General features: G+C 51.6%; 1 protein-coding gene across 1 annotated transcript in view; it reads right to left on the bottom strand.

Annotated features, from left to right (window-relative positions):
* Positions 1-59: 59 nt before the first annotated feature.
* pdgfrb (platelet-derived growth factor receptor, beta polypeptide) overlaps positions 60-16565 on the bottom strand; it is a 46136-nt gene continuing 29630 nt past the window's right edge. The window contains exons 13-23 of the mRNA XM_055642838.1: positions 16327-16431; positions 15434-15544; positions 14384-14537; positions 13605-13765; positions 11299-11423; positions 9537-9659; positions 8504-8615; positions 7748-7847; positions 7437-7542; positions 6148-6386; positions 60-4108 (exon numbers count right to left, since the gene is read on the bottom strand). Coding sequence (XP_055498813.1) covers positions 3973-4108; positions 6148-6386; positions 7437-7542; positions 7748-7847; positions 8504-8615; positions 9537-9659; positions 11299-11423; positions 13605-13765; positions 14384-14537; positions 15434-15544; positions 16327-16431 — 1472 coding nt within the window. The 3' untranslated portion in view covers positions 60-3972. The remainder of the gene's footprint in view (positions 4109-6147; positions 6387-7436; positions 7543-7747; positions 7848-8503; positions 8616-9536; positions 9660-11298; positions 11424-13604; positions 13766-14383; positions 14538-15433; positions 15545-16326; positions 16432-16565) is intronic.

Raw genomic sequence — 16565 nt, 5'->3', positions numbered from 1 at the left:
CAGAGCTGATGTTTGAAGACCAATTAATCAAGTGAGAAAAAGAATGAGAACATTTGCTAGAAAATAACTTGTTTATTTTGTTAACAAGGTAAATGAATATTACATTAATGACCAACGGGGCAAATATCAAAACACGTTTCACACTTAACACAATGTTTACATACAGTACACATTCTAAATGAACACCATTACAACTGATTTAAAGATATTGACTGTACCGTTTTTGAGATAAGATACCTGTAAAACTAAATAAAAAACCCTTACACACCTCCCCAATCATACATTGTCACATAGCCCATTCAGAGAGAATTCACACTAAAAGTAACTTCATAACATGGTGTAAAACACAAAGTGCTGGAGGAACCCAGCGGGTCAAGCAGCATCCGTGGAGGAAATGAACAGGTTCCGTCTGTCCCGACCTGACCCGAAACGTCGCCTGTCTAATGTAGTTCTATCCATTCCCTCTACAGATAGGCACAAAGTGCTGGAGAAACTCAGTGGGTCAGCCAGCATCTCTGGAAGTAAAGGATGGGTGATGTTTCAGGTTGGAACCCTTCTTCCGACTGAAAATAGGGATTGGGGGGAGGGGGAGGTGTAGAGCTGGAGGCGGAAAAAGACCAGGACATATCTGGGTTGGACACATATGGCCTCAGGCAGGGTGTTGTCCTGGTAGGCCCAGTGTTGGCTGGGAAAGGTGTGATCTCAAGAGAGAGATAATATGGAGAACTGTGGAACTGGTTAAATGAAAAGGGTGGATGATTGGGGGGGATTGGGGGGAGGGGAATAGTATCGGTAGAAGTTACGTGAAATTAAAGGGTAGAAATGTGTGCGTGTCCAGGTGGGGAAGGGCGAATATAACCAATGTTATCTAAAATTAGAGTATTTATTATTCATACCATTGGGTTGTAAATTGTCCAAGCGGAATATGAGGTGCTGCTCATTTAGTTTGTGTGTGGCCTCGCTCCGACAGTGGAGGCGGCCCAGGACAGAAAGGTCAGTGTAGGAATGGAAAGGGGAGTTGAAATGGTTAGCGACTGGGAGAGTGCGTAGGCCTCTGATAATCAGCATGTGCCCTCCATATATGCTGCCTGACCAGCTGAGTTCTTCCAACACTTTGCGTTTTGCTTGAGATTCCAGAATCTGCAGTTTCTTGAGTCTTCATAGTGGGGGTGGGGTTGGTATGGTTAAGTGGGTGAATCAGTCAGGTTTGAGTGGATAAGGGTGTGTGGGGATTGAAGGCAAGGCTGTACAGAACTGTGCCTCTGGAGCTATATTGCCTGCTGGTGTTTCACCTGCTTTGCTAATCGTGTTTGAGAGTCACATCCAGACTCGGGATAATAACGGGACAAAGTGTGGCCCTGATTTTATACTTTTGAGATGCTGCGCTGAAACAGGGCCTTTGGCCCAATGAGTCCTCACCGACCAGCGATCAACTAGGAACCTGAGGGGCAACTTTTTCACACAGAGAATGGTGGGACTTGAGGGCCTGAGTTACAGGGAGTGGTTGGGGAGGCTCGGACTTTATTTCATGAAGTGCAGCAGGTTGAGGGGTGATTTTATAAAATCACCAGGGGAATATACAGACTCTTTCACTCAGAGTAGGGGAATCAAGAACCAGAGGACATAGGTTTAAGGTGAGGGAGGAAAGATTTAATAGGAATCTGAGTGGCAACTTTTTCACACAAGCTTGTTTGGAACAAGCTGCTGCAGGAGGTATTTGAGGCAGGTACCATAACAACATTTAGATAGACACAAAGTGCTGGAGTAACTCAGCGGATTAGGCAGCATCTCTGGAGAGAAAGGATGGGTGACATTTCGGGACGGGACTGTTCTCCACGAAGGATAGGATCTGTACAGAATCCTGTGCTTTGTTGATATCACTTCAGTGTTATAGAAACACAGGAGGTGGGGAAGAGGAAGGGAATTCCTCAATCAGCCGGCATTAATTCATTTGGATGACAAAGAATTTGGTAGCTTTTCCTATTGGCTGCAGAGAGACAGCATGGTGCCACAGCGGGTAGAGCCTCTGCCTCACAGCACCAGAGACCTGGGTTCGATCCTGACCTCGGGTGCTGTCTGTGTGGAGTTTGCACGTTCTCCCTGTGACAGCATGGGTTTTCTTTGGGTGCTCCGGTTTCCTCCCACATCCCAAAGGCATGCAGGATTGTAGGTTAATTAGCCCTCTGTAAATTGCCCCTAGTGTGTAGGGAGTGGATGAGAAAGTGGGCTAACATAGAACGAGTGTGAACGTGTGATCGATGGTGGACTCAGTGGGCCATGCTGTATCTCTAAACTAAAATTACGCAGATATGAACTGTGTCATTGTGTTTACAGTGTAATTGTTGCGAGTTTGTGGATGTGGAGGAAAGATGACATGCGTGTATGATTACCAAGGCAGTACACAAATTAATCTGCCCTCTGTAAATTTCCCCTAGTGTTTAGGGAGTGGATGAGAAACTGGGATAACATATAACTGGTGATCGCTGGTCGGTGTGGACTCAGTGGACTGAAGGGCCTGTTTCCTTGCTGTATTTCTAAATTAAACCAAAGGTACAACACCCACAGAACCTCTCTTCTGAAAACACAAACTCCAATGATTGTGACACTGGAAATGATCAAAGTAATCAAAACAAATATATTTACAATATTTGCCATAAAGAAAATAAAGAGACAAATAAGTTCCTTTATATATCGTAATTTTGTGCAAAACATGCTACCTATAAGGTGGATGGAATAAACTCAAATGTTGCATTATTATACAAACTACAAATCCACCACCGATTTTCCGGCACCTCCTTTAATCCAGACAATATTACAAGAGCGCACTTGCAATTTCCACCCCCCTCCCCCCCCCCGGAAGTCCCCCGAAAATGTGTCACCCAGGCCAGGTGAGGCGTCCGATCTCGACCTCATCGGGACTTCCGTGACTGATCGGCAGGTCGAATTTGCCCCCAGTGGCTGAGGTTCCAAGGGTGCCGGAAAATGGGTGGTGGACCTGCATTACACTTTAACCTAGCTGTTATCTAAATAATATTATCCTGAAGAGATTTCACTCCAGATTAGTACCAGGGTAATTACCTCCTAACAAGAAATACATCGTTGGAGGTTTCTAAAAGTGACTAACTAAACAAATAAACGCATCCTTCTCTGTTCAATTCATAAAAGTAGACTTGTTATCACAATGACCTTGTTTCACTCTAATACTGTCTGCGGTATAGCTTGATATATCTTAATATAAGATGAGCAATTCCAGCCTTGGGTAGACTCCCTGGATGTCAAACACAAGGAGAAGGAGGTGTATAAAGAATTGATAGGGGAATGGAGAGGATTTTACCCAGAGTAGAGGAATCAAGAACCAGAGGACTCACAGTTAAGGCGAGGAGGAGAAAGATTCAATAGGAACCTGAGGGGTACCTTTTTCCACACAGAGGGTAGTGGGTCTATGGAACGAGCTGCCAGAGAACTTCAGTTGGGCCGAAGGGCCTGGTTCTGTGCTGTATGACTATGACTGTGGAAGGATCCCTCAGTGTGGAGGGTGAGAAGCCTTCAGTTTGAGGGGAGTGGAGGAACCTCTCGGTTCGAGGGAGATTGGTCATGGCTTGGAGATCCACGGAAGCCTGGAGATGGAGCGGGAGTGGGAAACCAGGGATGGGTCCTCAGCAAATGTTCATCACCAGTGGGAATGGGGGGGGGGGGGGGGGGGGGGCTTGGGAACACCAAACCCAAGCGCACCCATTCCCGGGCATGGACTTCCCCTGAGAGTGGACACCTGATCCACCGATGACCCTTGCTCAAGAGGTTCCTCACACCTTGACCCTTGCTCAAGAGGTCCTTCATCAACCCCAGTAATTCCCCATGTCCCATCCCCACGTGGGATGGAATGGGCGATCTGGGGGTTGTCCATCAGGTGAGTGGTGGGAGGTTCTGGGGATGGTCTGGGCAGGAGGTGAGGGCATGGCGGAGGGTGGGCCATCACAAGAAACTGTCCTCCACTTCCGGTTGGTTCCACTCAGCTTCGCTCTCCATCTCCACCTTGGTGGCATCTACCGTCATCTGAGGAAGATCACCAGTGTTGGCCGGTTCTTCATTCTCACCACAGGCCAGGGAGCTGGAGAGAGAGGGAGGACATCTCAATAACTTATTTCATTCATTGGTAGGCGTAGAAACTGCCTGGTATTTTTATTTTGCAAGTCGCAGTCATACAGCATCCTGCAGGATCCCACCACTAGTCACATATTTCCATCTCCACCCATTTCCACAGAGACCGTTCCCTCCACAATTCCCTAGTTCATTCATCTCTTCCCACTCAAACCACCCTTTCCCCAGGTACTTTCCCCTGCAGCCGCAGGAGATGCAAAACCTGTCCCTATACTTCCCCCCTTGACTCCGTTCAAGGACCCCAATAGTCCTTTCTAGCAGATGTTCACTTGCATCTCCTCCAACTTCATCTACTGTATCCGTTGTCTTCGGAGTGGACTCCTATATATCGGCGAGACCAAACGCAGACTGGACGATCGTTTTGCTGAACACCTACGCTCGGTCCGCAAAGACCTGTTGGATCTCCCGGTAGCCAAACATTTGAATTCCCCTTCCCATTCCCACACTGACCTTTCTGTCCTGGGCCGCCTACATTGTCAGAATGAGGCCACACACAAATTGGAGGAACAGCGCCTCATATTTTGCTTGGGCAACTTACAACCTAGCGGTATGGACATTGATTTCTCTAATTTCAAGTAATCTTGCATTTCCTCTCTCACCGTCCCTCGCCCACCCCAGTGGTCCTGCTAGTTCCACTGTTCATATCCCTTCGTTATCACCTCTTCCACAGCCAACAATGGACCATTGTGGACTCCACCTTTCCTTGGTTATTGGCTATGATTTGTTCTGTGCCTTTTGATACTGCTAGTTTCCCTCTCCTCTGACTCTCAGTCTGAAGAAGGATTTCAAATCCGAATCATCAACTATTCCTTTCCTGCAGAGATGCAGCCTGACCCGTTGAGTTACTCCAGCATTTTGTGTCTACCTTTGTTGTAAACCAGCTTCAGCAGTTCCCTCCAACAAATATACAGTTTAGTTTGGTTTATTATTGTCATGTTATATTATTTTATATACCTCGTTCAAGTCTCCACTTCACCTCTGACGTTCCAGGGAAAATAATCTAAGTCTGTCCAACCTCTCCCTGTGACTAAAACCCTCCAATCCAGGCAGCATTCTGGTAAACTTCCTCTGCACCCTCTCCAAAGACTCCTCACCTTCCTGTAAGGGGGCGACCAGAACTGTACGCAATACTCCAAATGCGGACGCAGCCCAGACCATCACACAAACCAACCTCCCTCCCATTGACTCCATTTACACCTCACGCTGCATCAGCAAGCCCACCAGCATAATCAAGGACCAGTCTCACCCCGGTCACTCCCTCTTCTCCCCTCTCACAATCAGGCAAGAGGGACAGAAGTGTAAAAACACACACCTCCAGATGCAGGGACAGTGGACAGCTTAATTGTAATCATGTATAGTCTTTTCATTGACTAGTGACTTTCATGTGACTTAGTAAACGTGACAATAATAAACTAAACGAATAAACTAAACTAAGCATTTTGTTTAAGGAGGAACTGCAGATGCTGGTTTACACCGATGTTAGGCACAAAACGCTAGAGTAACTCAGGGGTCAGGCAGCATCTCTGGAGAAAAAGAATAGGTAAAGTTTTGGGTTGTAACCCTTCTTCAGAATGAAAGTAGAGATGGGCATGGGAATAAACTAGAGGCAAGAAAAGATCAGAACAAATCAGGACCAGTAACCGATGACCAAGAATAGAGCCCATAATGGCCCATTGTTGGCTGGGGAAGAGGTGATAACATGGGGATACAAGGACAGGATGTGAACAATGGAACTGGTAGGAGGACCAGGGTTGGGGAGGGGGGAGAGAGGGAATGCAAGGTTTACTTAAGAGAAATCAACATACCGCTGGGTTGTGCGCTGCCCAAGTGAAATATCACGTGTTGTTCCTCCAGTTTGCGTCGTGGCCTCACTCCGACAGTGGGGGAGGTCCAGGACAGAAATGTCAGTGTGGGAATGGGAAGGGGTTAGCAACCGATAGATCCAGCAGGCCTTGGTGGACCGAGAGTCGATTGGGTGAGGGGCCTTACCTGGGCCTTGTCCCGTCAGACGGTTCTACTGTGGGCAGCTCTGCTGGGGTGGGGAGGTCCACAGTGGCCTCGCTGGGGTCAGGGTCGGGCAGGGGGATGATGTACCCATTGTCCTGCCCCTGAGGGTACTGGCAGTTGGAGTAGATGATATCTTCGTTGTCCTGGTAGGTGTTGGGTCTGGTCCGGCGTAGAGCTGGATGGTCATTCTTCATGAACTCCTTACTGACCTGAGCGTATTTCTGCAGAGGCAACAAGGCAACAGTTGGCACGTTACATTTAATGGAGACCTTACCGGAAACTCCAGATACCATATATAGAACATTCAACAACATTACAGCACAGGAACCGGCCCTTCGGCCCACAATGATTGTGCCGAACATGATGCCAAGTTAAATTGATCTCATTTAGTTTAGTTAACATGGAAATAGGCCTTTCGGCCCTCCGAGTCCGTGCCGACCAGTGATTACCCCGTACACTAGCACCATCCCACACGCTAGGGACAATTTACAATTCTTACCAAAGCCAATGAAGTTATAACCAGTAGACCTTTGGAATGTGAGAGGAAACCGGAGCTCCTGGAGAAAACCCACACATTTACAGGGAGAAGTCTGTACAGACAGCACAAGTGGTCAGGATGGAACCCGGATATCTGGGGCTGTGAGGCAGCAGCTCCAATGCTGCACCACCGTGCCGGCCTCATAGGAGCAAGATTATATTCTGCACTCATTTATCTGTCTACCCTGCTCTCCCTGATGTCCTCATGTCTGGTACAATTTGCCTGGATAGCGGGCGGAACTAAGCTTTCCGCTGTATACCGGGACAGGTTGAAAGGGTGCAGAGAAGATTTACAAAGATGTTGCAAGGACTCGAGGGCTTGAGGTACAGGGAGAGGTTGACCAGGCTAGGACTTTATTCCTTGGAGCGCAAGAGGATGAGGGGGTGATCTTATCGAGGTGTATAAAATCATGAGAAGAATAGGTCGGGTAGACAGATAGAATCTCTTTTTTATGTTGAGATTTAAGAGGGACCTGAGGGGCAACTTTTTTTTTACACAAAGGTTGGTCAGTGTATGGACGAGTTGCCGGAGGAGGTAGTTGATGCTGATACTATTGCAACATTTAAGAAACATTTGGACAGGTACATGGATAGGGCAGGTTTAGAGGGATATGGGGCAAAAGGCAATCAGATGGAACTAGTGTAGATGGGGCATGTTGGTCGGCATGGGCAAGTCTGTTTGCATGCTGTCTGACTGTGACTGTAGGTGACAATAACACAACAACAACACTTGCCTTCTTGTAGCTGTCAGTGAGAAGGTTCCCGATGGATGTGACCAGGCTGGAGAAGGAAGGTCTCTTCTCAAATTCGTCGTTCCAGCACTTTTTCATGATGGCGTATCTGCAAGAGGGGGTGAACATGGATTACAGGGGTATCCCAGAGACAGTAACCCCTCCCCGTCCATCTCCCCGAGGGACACTTCCTTTCCCTCCCCTTCCCATCCATAAGCCAAGTGTGCAGTCATGGCTGTGGTATTTTTGCCCGCCCCCTCGTCCCCCCCTCGTCCTCCACCCCCAAGGTCACCTCCCTCCCCCTCCCCGCTCACATTTCATCGGTGGCATAGTGCGGCTTGGGCATCCGGTAGCCCCGTCGGATGGCGTTGTAGAACTGGTCGTTAATGGGCAACTCTGGGTACGGGGTCCCACCTAGCGAAGGAGAAGATGGTAGAGGGTTGGGGTCATACAGGTTAACACATGACCCTCTCCCACATCCCACCCACCCGCTCCCCCAAATAATTCCACGAGATAACTCGTAGAGCAGTACAGCACAGAAACAGGCCCTTCAGCCCACCATGGCCATGCTGACCAAGTTGGCATATTGGGCTAGTTCCTTTTGTTAGCATTTGGCCCACATCCCTCTAAACCGACCTGAAACATCACATATTCATGTGCTCCGGGTGCTCCGCTTTCATCCCAGACGCCAAACAAAATGCAGGTTTGTTGGTTAAGTGGCTTCTGTAAAAACCGTAAACTGCCCCTAGTGTGTAGGGTAGTGCAAGTGTACGGGGCGATCGCTGGTCGGCACCGACGTGGTGGGCCGAAGGGCCTGTTTCCACGTTGTATCTCCACAGTCTAAATTAACCTACAAACCTGTACGTGTGGCTTTGGAGTGTGGGAGTTAACTGCAGCTCCTGGAGAAAACCCACACGGTCACAGGAAGAATGGACAGCACCCAGATCAGGATTGAACCCGGGTCTCTGGCGCTGTGAGGCAACAACTCTACCGCTGCGCCACCGTGCCGTGGTTGGTCTTAAGTGGAATGTTTAAGCGGGGTTGCGGGGGTGAAGCGGGAGGGGTCTTACCCAGAGTGAAGATCTCCCAGAGCAGCACAGCGTAGGACCACACGTCACTCAGGCTGGTGTACAGGTTGTTGAAGATGCTCTCCGGGGCCATCCACTTCAGCGGCAGGAAGGTCTGAAACCAGACAAGCGGGCAGGCACTGTCAGTCAGGAACTCACGGGGGGGGGGGGGGGGGGGGGGGGGGGAGGGGGGAAGGGGGGGAAGAGAGAGAGAGAGAGGGGGGGGGAGAGAGGAGGGGGAGAAAGAGGGAGAGGGAGAGGGGGAGTAGAGAGGGGGGGGGGGAGGAGGAGGAGAGAGGGGGGGGGGGGAGGAGAGGGAGAGGAGATGAGAGGGTGGAGAGAGAGAGGAGAGAGAGTGGGGAGGGAAAGGGAAAGGAGTAGAGAGGGAGGGAGGGAGGGAGGGAGAAGGAGGGACAGCGATGAGAAGGGGAGAGATAGGGGGAAGGTGGAGAAGGAGAGAGGGGGGAGAGGGGGAGAGAGAAAGAGAGGGAGAGAGAGGGAGAGAGACAGAGAGGGAGTGAGTAGAGAGAGGGGAGAGAGAGAGAGAGGAGAGACAGAGAGAGGTAGGAGAGGGAGAGAGAGAGAGGGGGGGAGAGGGGGGAGGGGGGGAGAGAGAAGGAGAGGGGGGAGGGAGAGGGGGGAGAGGGTGGAGGGGGAGAGGGGGGAGGGGAGAGGGGGAGAGAGGGGGAGAGGGAGGAGTGTGGGAGAGGGGAGGGGGGAGAGGGGGAGAGGGGGAGGGGGGGAGGGGGAGAGGGAGAGGGAGGGGGGGAGAGGGGGAGAGGGGGGAGGGGGGGGAGGGTGGGAGGGGGAGGATGGCGCGAGGGGGGGGGAGAGGGGGGAGATGGGGAGAGAGGGGGGGGAGAGAGGGGGGAGAGGGGGAGAGAGAGGGGGAGAGAGGGAGAGGGAGGAGTAGGGGAGAGGAGAGGAGAAGGGGGAGGGACAGATAGTGAGGGAAAGAGGCAGTATGGGAGGCAGAGAGAGTAGGGGAGCAGAGTGTGAGGGGAGATGAGGGGGGTTTTAGTTCTCTGATACTCACACTTCCTCTGGAAATGTAGTTGGAATCGTTGACTATATCGCGGGCCAGCCCAAAGTCGCAGATTTTCGCCAGTTTCCCCTCACAGATCAGAACGTTTCTTGCCGCTAGATCTCGGTGGACACACTGCCAAAACAACACCGTGTCCACTAGTTACTGCCCAGAGACTCAGTAGCAAGGCCCAGAACTGTCACCCACAGTGCTGGAGTAACTCAGCGACTCAGGCAGCATCTCTGGGGTACATGGACAGACGACGTTTCAGGTCAGAGCCTGAAGAAGGGTCCCGACCCGAAATGTCACCTAGTCTTTTTCTCCAGAGATGCTGCCTGACCCCCTGAGTTGCAATAGACACAAAGTTGCAGGAGGAACTCCGTGGGTCAGGCAGCATCTGTGGAAGGAATGGGCAGACAACGTTTCAGGTCGGGACCCTTCATCAGACTTGGCCTCAAGTCAGTTCTCAGCTCTTGATTGTCCATTGAAGGGTCTCAACTGAAATGTTGTCTGTCCATTTCCTCCACAAATGCTGCCTGACCCGCTGAGTTCCTCCAGCACTTTGTGTATTGCTCAAGATTCCCGCATCTGCTGTTCCTCATGTCTTTGATCTGATCAACTGCAGGTACTTAAGTGCCAGACAAAGACAGGGAGACGGGACCTGTATCAACTCACCACCACACACACACACTTTACACACCACACACACACACACACACACACACACACACACACAGGTACTCACCACAGACACACACACACGTGTCACCACACACACACACACACTGTACTCACCACACACACACACGTGTGTACTCACCACACACACACACACACGTGTACTGTAGATGTATGTCTCATTGTAGATGATGTATCTCACACACATGTACTCACACACACACACACACACGTGTACTCACAACACACACACACGTGTACTCACCACACCCACACACACACACGTGTACTACCACACACACACACACACACACACACGGTGTACACACACACACACACACACACACACACACACACACACACACACACACACACACACGTGTACTCACCACACCCACACACACACACATGTACTCACACCACACACACACACGTGTACTCACCACACACACACACAAGTCACCATACACACACACACACACACACACGTGTACTCACCACACACACACACGTACTCACACACACACGTGTACTCACCACACACACACAAGTGTACTCAAAAAACACACACACACACGTACTCAAACACACACACATGTACTCACCACACACACACAAGTATACTCAAGAACACACACACACAGACGTGTACTCAAACACACACACCCCAAGTAGTTAGCACTTTAGCCGCGGTGCGCAGCGGGTAGAGCTGGTGCCTGAAAGCGCCAAAGACCCCAGTTCGATCCTGACTAAGGGTGCAGTCTGTGTGGAGTTTGCACGTTCATACCGTGACTGTGTGGGTTTCCTCTGGGTGCCCCCTTAGTGTAAGGGTTGCGAGTTTGTAGCTACAGTCACTTATGTGGGGTAAAGATGACCTCTCTGTGTGATTACTGAGGGCTGCAAGAATAGTAGACTTCACCAAGGCCACGCACAAATTAATTGGCTCTCTGTCCCGAGAGTGTAGGGAGTGGATGAGATGAGTGGGGATAACATGGAACAAGTGTGAACGGATGATCGCTGGTCGGTGTAGACTCGGTGGGCTGAAGGGCCTGTTTCCGTGCTGTATCTGCAAACGTTTAAACGTGGCGTCACTCACGTTTCGTAGGGCGAGGAACTCCATGCCGTGTGCCACCTGGTAGCTGATCCCCACCAGGTCCATGAAGCTGAGCGCAGGCGACTCACTGATGAGCAGTTGCTCTGGAGAATCATCCTCATCTGTACAAGGAGATCGCGTTAGAGAGGACTGCACACTGACACCACCCTCTCCTTCAGTATAGTCCCACATACCCAGGGACAGTGTAAAGCATCATTGTAAATTTGTTTATTGTCATGTTTAAAAAAGGTACAGTGAATAGGTTTGGTTTAGTTTAGAGATACAGCGCGGAAGCAGGGCCTTCGACCCACTGAGTCCACACCGACCCGTGATCCCCGCTCACTAGCACTACCCTACACACACTACATTTATACCAAGCCAATTAACCTACAAACCTTGGAGTGTGGGAGGAAACCAGAGATCTCGGAGAAAACCCCTGCAGATCACAGGGAGAAAATACAAACTCCACACATACAGCCCCCAAAGTCAGGATTGAACCCGGGTGTCTGGTGCTATAAGGCAGCAACTCTACTGCTGCGCCAGCATGCTACCCATTAGTTTATTCAGTTAACTATCGTCACATGTACTGAGGTCCAATGGAAAGCCTTTGTTCTAGTTTAGTTTCTTTAGTTAGTTCATAACTTATAGGAGCAGAATGAGCCCATTTGGCCCATCCAGTCTACTCCGCCATTCAATCATGGCTGATCTATCTTTCCCTCTCAACCAGGGGCGGATGAAGCTGTTGTTGCTGCAGGTCGGTCACCAACCAGGTCAGCTCCCGATGTTACCGTACACAGGGCCCACGGCCGAAGCCTCACATGTGTGAGTGAGCATGCACGCCAAGAAATTGTGTTCCCCGCATGTTTTTATAGGGATTTCCATGCCTGCTCTCAACCACATTCACCTGCCTTCTCCCTGTGACCCCCAACACCCGTACTAATCAAAAGTAAGTTTATTAATGTCACGTTTAAAGAGGTATGGTGAAAAGCATAATCAAGGACGAGTCTCACCACGGTCACTCCCACTTCTCCCCTCTCCCATCAGGCAAGAGCAAAGATCTTAGAGCAGAGCTCTAAGATCTTTGGGCAAGAGGGTGTTTCTTCCCAGCTGTTAGGCAACTGAATCAACAACTGGAGAGCGGTCCTGACTTCCCATCTACCTCATTGGAGAGCCTCAGACTATCTTTAATCTGACTTTATTTTGCACTAAACGTTATTCCCTTTATCCTGTATCTGAACACTGTGGATAGCTTGATTGTAATCATGTATAGTCTGCTCAATGACCGGTTAGCACGCAACAAAAACATTTACACTGTATCTCGGGACATGTAACTGAACAAAATGAAAGGACAACAAAATGAAAGGACAAAAAAATGAAAGGACAGACAGGCTTGTCATGTAGGCCAGTGGCCAGCAGGTGTCAGGCAGTGTCCACAGTTGAGGAGGGTAGTTTAGTTTGCCACGTGTCATTATAAACAACAAAAATGTTCACTATATATAAATATACCAATAGACAATAATAGAACAAAAGTCAAAGAGAGACAGAGGTGGGGGGGGGGGGGGGGGGGGGGGGGGGGGGGAAGGGGGAGATGGAGGGGGGGGTGGGTGGAGGGGGAGGGGGAGGGAGAGAGAGGGAGGGGGGAGGGAGAGAGGGAGGGAGGCAGAGAGAGGAGGGAGAGAGGGAGATAGGGAGGGAGGGAGAGAGATGGGGAGAAGGGGGGGGAGGGAGAGAGGGGGGGGGAGGGAGAGGGAGGGGGAGAGGGGGAGAGGGAGGGAGGGGGAGAGGGAGGGGGGGAGGGGGAGGGGGAGGGGGAGAGAGGGAGGGGGAGGGGGAGAGAGGGGGAGGGGAGGAGGAGGGGGAGAGATGGAGGGGGGGGAGGAGGGGGGTAAGGGGGGGGGAGGAAGGGGGATGGAGGGGAGAGGGAGGGGGTGAGGGAGCGGGAGAGATGGAGGGAGTGAGGGAGGGGGTGAGGGAGGGGGGGGAGAGATGGAGGGGGTGAGGGAGGGGGGAGAGGGAGGGAGGAGGGAGAGATGGAGGGGGTGAGGGAGGGGCAGAGAGGGGAGGACAGAGGGGGGGAGGGAGGGGGAGGGGGAGGGGGGAGAGGGAGGGGGAGGGGGGTGAAGGGGGGAGAGGGAGGGGGGAGAGGGAGGGGGAGAGGGAGAGAAGGGAGGAGAGGGAGGGGGAGAGGGACAGAGGGGGTGAGACGGAGGAGAGGGGGGAGGGGGGATGAGGGCATGGAGGGGGGGAGAGAGTGGGGAGGTTGAGGGAGGGGTGGGGGGGGGGGGGGGGGGGGGGGTTTACCGGTGGGTGTGTGTTGGGCTGCTCTATGTAGGGGTCGGTGTAGTGGTCGTGGGCGATCTGTGCGTACCCGCCTGGTGCGGGCGGCTGTAACATGGGCGTGTAGTCCACCCGCTCCTCCTTATTCATGTCCATGTATCCCCCATCACCGTCAAAAGACAGGGCCACGTAACTGTTGGGAAAGAAGGAGGGGGAGAGGTGGACATAGAGATTGTAGCCTTCATTCAAAGAATGCAGAGGCCATTTGGCCCATTCATTGCTGGTCCTCCATTTAACCCTCCAGTCCTCCAATTAATAAGGAAATAAGTGCTGGGTGCTGTCTGTGTGGAGTTTGCACGCTCTCCCTGTGACCACACGGGTTTCCTTTGGCTGCTCCGGTTTCTTCCCACATCCCAAAGACATAGTTTATAGGTTAATTGGCCCTCTGTAAATTGTAGGGAGTGGATGAGAAGGTGAGATAACATAGAACTAGTGTGAACGGGTGATCTATGGTCAGCGTGGGCTCGGTGGGCCAAAGGGCCTGTTTCCTTGCTCAATATCTTGCAATTCAATTAACAGGGAGGAGTCACGTTTCAAGTCAAGATCCTTTTTCAGGCTGGAGAAGGGTCCCGACCTGAAACGTCACCCATCCGCGTTCTCCCGAGATGCTGCCTGACCCACTGTGTTACTCCAGCACTTTGTGTCTGTCTTTGCCAACTTGGCCGGCTTGGACAAGGTGGGCCGAATGGCCTGTTCCACTGCAGGCGGGGCTGGTGGGCAGGGTGTGTGGGTGGGAGTTCTCGGACATTACCTCTTGAGGCGTTGGTGGTAGTTGGTGACAAGACCTCCATCAGTCTCCCCTCTCTCCACTCGGCTGCACATCTGTACGAAGCTCTGCTTGTTACGGTACAAGTAGTCCACCAAGTCGCCATGGCGACAGTACTCCGTGATCAGGTAGATGGGACCTGGGCAGAGAGGGGAGCTAGTCACAGTCATCCCATTCCCATCCCATTCCCATTCCCATTCCCATTCCATCCCATCCTATCCCATTCCCATTCCCATTCCATCCCATCCTATCCCATTCCCATTCCTTGCCATTCCCGTTCCATCGCATTCCCATTCCATTCCATCCCATCCCAGTCCCATTCCAATCCCACCCCATCCCCGTTCCAATCCCATCCCATTCAGATTTACATTCCCATCCCAATCACATTACATCCACATTTCCATTCCAATTTCATTGTCATTCCATTCCAACCCCATCCCCATGGGATCGAGCAGTCTGTGTCTGGGTCTGGGTCTGGGTCTGGGTCTGGGTTGGGTCTGGGTCTGGATCTGGGCTGGGTCTGTGTCTGTGTCTGTGTCTGGGTCTGTGTCTGTGTCTGGGTCTGGGTCTGGGTCAGGTCTGGGTCTGGGTCTGGGTCTGTGTCTGGGTCAGGTCTGTCTGGGTCTGTGTCTGGGTCAGTGTCTGGCTCTGGGTCTGTGTCTGGGTCTGTGTCTGGCTCTGGACCTGGGTCTGGGTCTGTGTCTGTGTCTGGGTCTGGGTCTGGGTCAGGTCTGTCTGGGTCTGTGTCTGAGTCTGGGTCAGGGTCTGGGTCTGTGCACCTCCCAGTCCACATGTTCCTGCGTCAACTCCTCTGCAACTCCTCACCCCTCCACCCTGCCATTTTCTCACTCTCTCCTCCCTCCTTTTCTCTCTCCGCTCCATCTCACCTCTCTCCTCCTCTCCCCCTTCCTCTTCTCTCCCCTCTATTGCCTTCTTCTCTCCCCTCCTTCTATCCCCCCTCTATAATCTCCCCCCCCCCCCCTCCCCTCCCTCCCCTCTCTCCCCTCTCCCCACTAGGAGTGGCAGTGATCCTACCTTCCTTAGTGCAGGCTCCCAGCAGGTTAACGATGTTGAGATGGGGCCCGAGATGGGTCATTATCTTCAGCTCAGACATCAGTGCCTGTTTCTCGCTGGTCCGGGCAGTGGCTGCAGGGCCGGGGGTGGGGGGGGGGGATAAAGAGCAGTGGGGGAGGAGGGGAGGGGCATTTTGTGCAGGACAGTGGCGGACCGATAGAGAGGAATAGGACGCGAGGGTCTGAGCTACAGGGAGAGGTTGGGTAGGTTAGGACTTTATTCCTTGGAACGCAGGAGGATAAGGGGTGATCTTATAGAGGTGTATAAAACCATGAGAGGAATAGATCAGGTAGACGCACAGTATAGGGGAATAGAGAACCAGAAGACTTAGGTTTAAGCGGAAAGATTTAATAGGAACCTGAGGGGTAACTGTTTCACACAGAGGATGATGGGTGTATGGAACAAGCTGTCAGAGGAGGTAGTTGAGGCAGATGCTATCAGAACATTTGAGAAACATTTAGACAGGCACATGGATAGAATAGGTTAGGAGGGATATGAGGCAAAGGCAGGCAGATAGGACCAGTATAGATGGGACATGTTGGTCGGTGTGGGCAAGTTGGGCCGAATGATCTAAACTAAACTCTGGCTGAAGAAATTCTATAATTTAGTTTTTAGTTTTGTTTGTTGTCACATGTACCGAGGTACAGTGAAAAGCTTTTTGCTGCGTGCTATCCAGATAGCGGAGAGACAATACATGATTACAATTGAAGGGGGGGGGGGGGGGGGACAGGACAAAGACAGAGGGAACGGGGGGGGGGGGGGGGGGGGGGGGGGGGGGCGGGGGCGGGGGACAGAGAACAGAGGGGGGGAACACAGGGACAAAGCGAAGGGAGATGACAGAGAGGTGGACTCACTCTTGAGCATCTTGACAGCAACCTTGGTGATGGAGTCGGAGTGCCCCAGGCTGTGTGCGGTGGCTTCTACCACCCGGCCAAAGGCCCCTGAGCCCAGCGTCCTTCCTGCAACAAACAAACCCACATCAGCAAAGCTGGTTTTCAAAAACACAATTCTTTTTAATAGCTTAAAGTGTTTTTTTTGTTAACTGCAGACTAAAAATACTGAAGGCCGTTTATTGTTTCATAGAGTTGTGTGT

Source organism: Leucoraja erinacea, chromosome 11 (genome assembly GCF_028641065.1).
Source record: "Leucoraja erinacea ecotype New England chromosome 11, Leri_hhj_1, whole genome shotgun sequence".
Taxonomy (NCBI): Eukaryota; Metazoa; Chordata; class Chondrichthyes; order Rajiformes; family Rajidae; genus Leucoraja; species Leucoraja erinaceus.
Note: the sequence above shows the minus strand (reverse complement) of the source record. Positions and strands in the feature narration are given on the sequence as shown.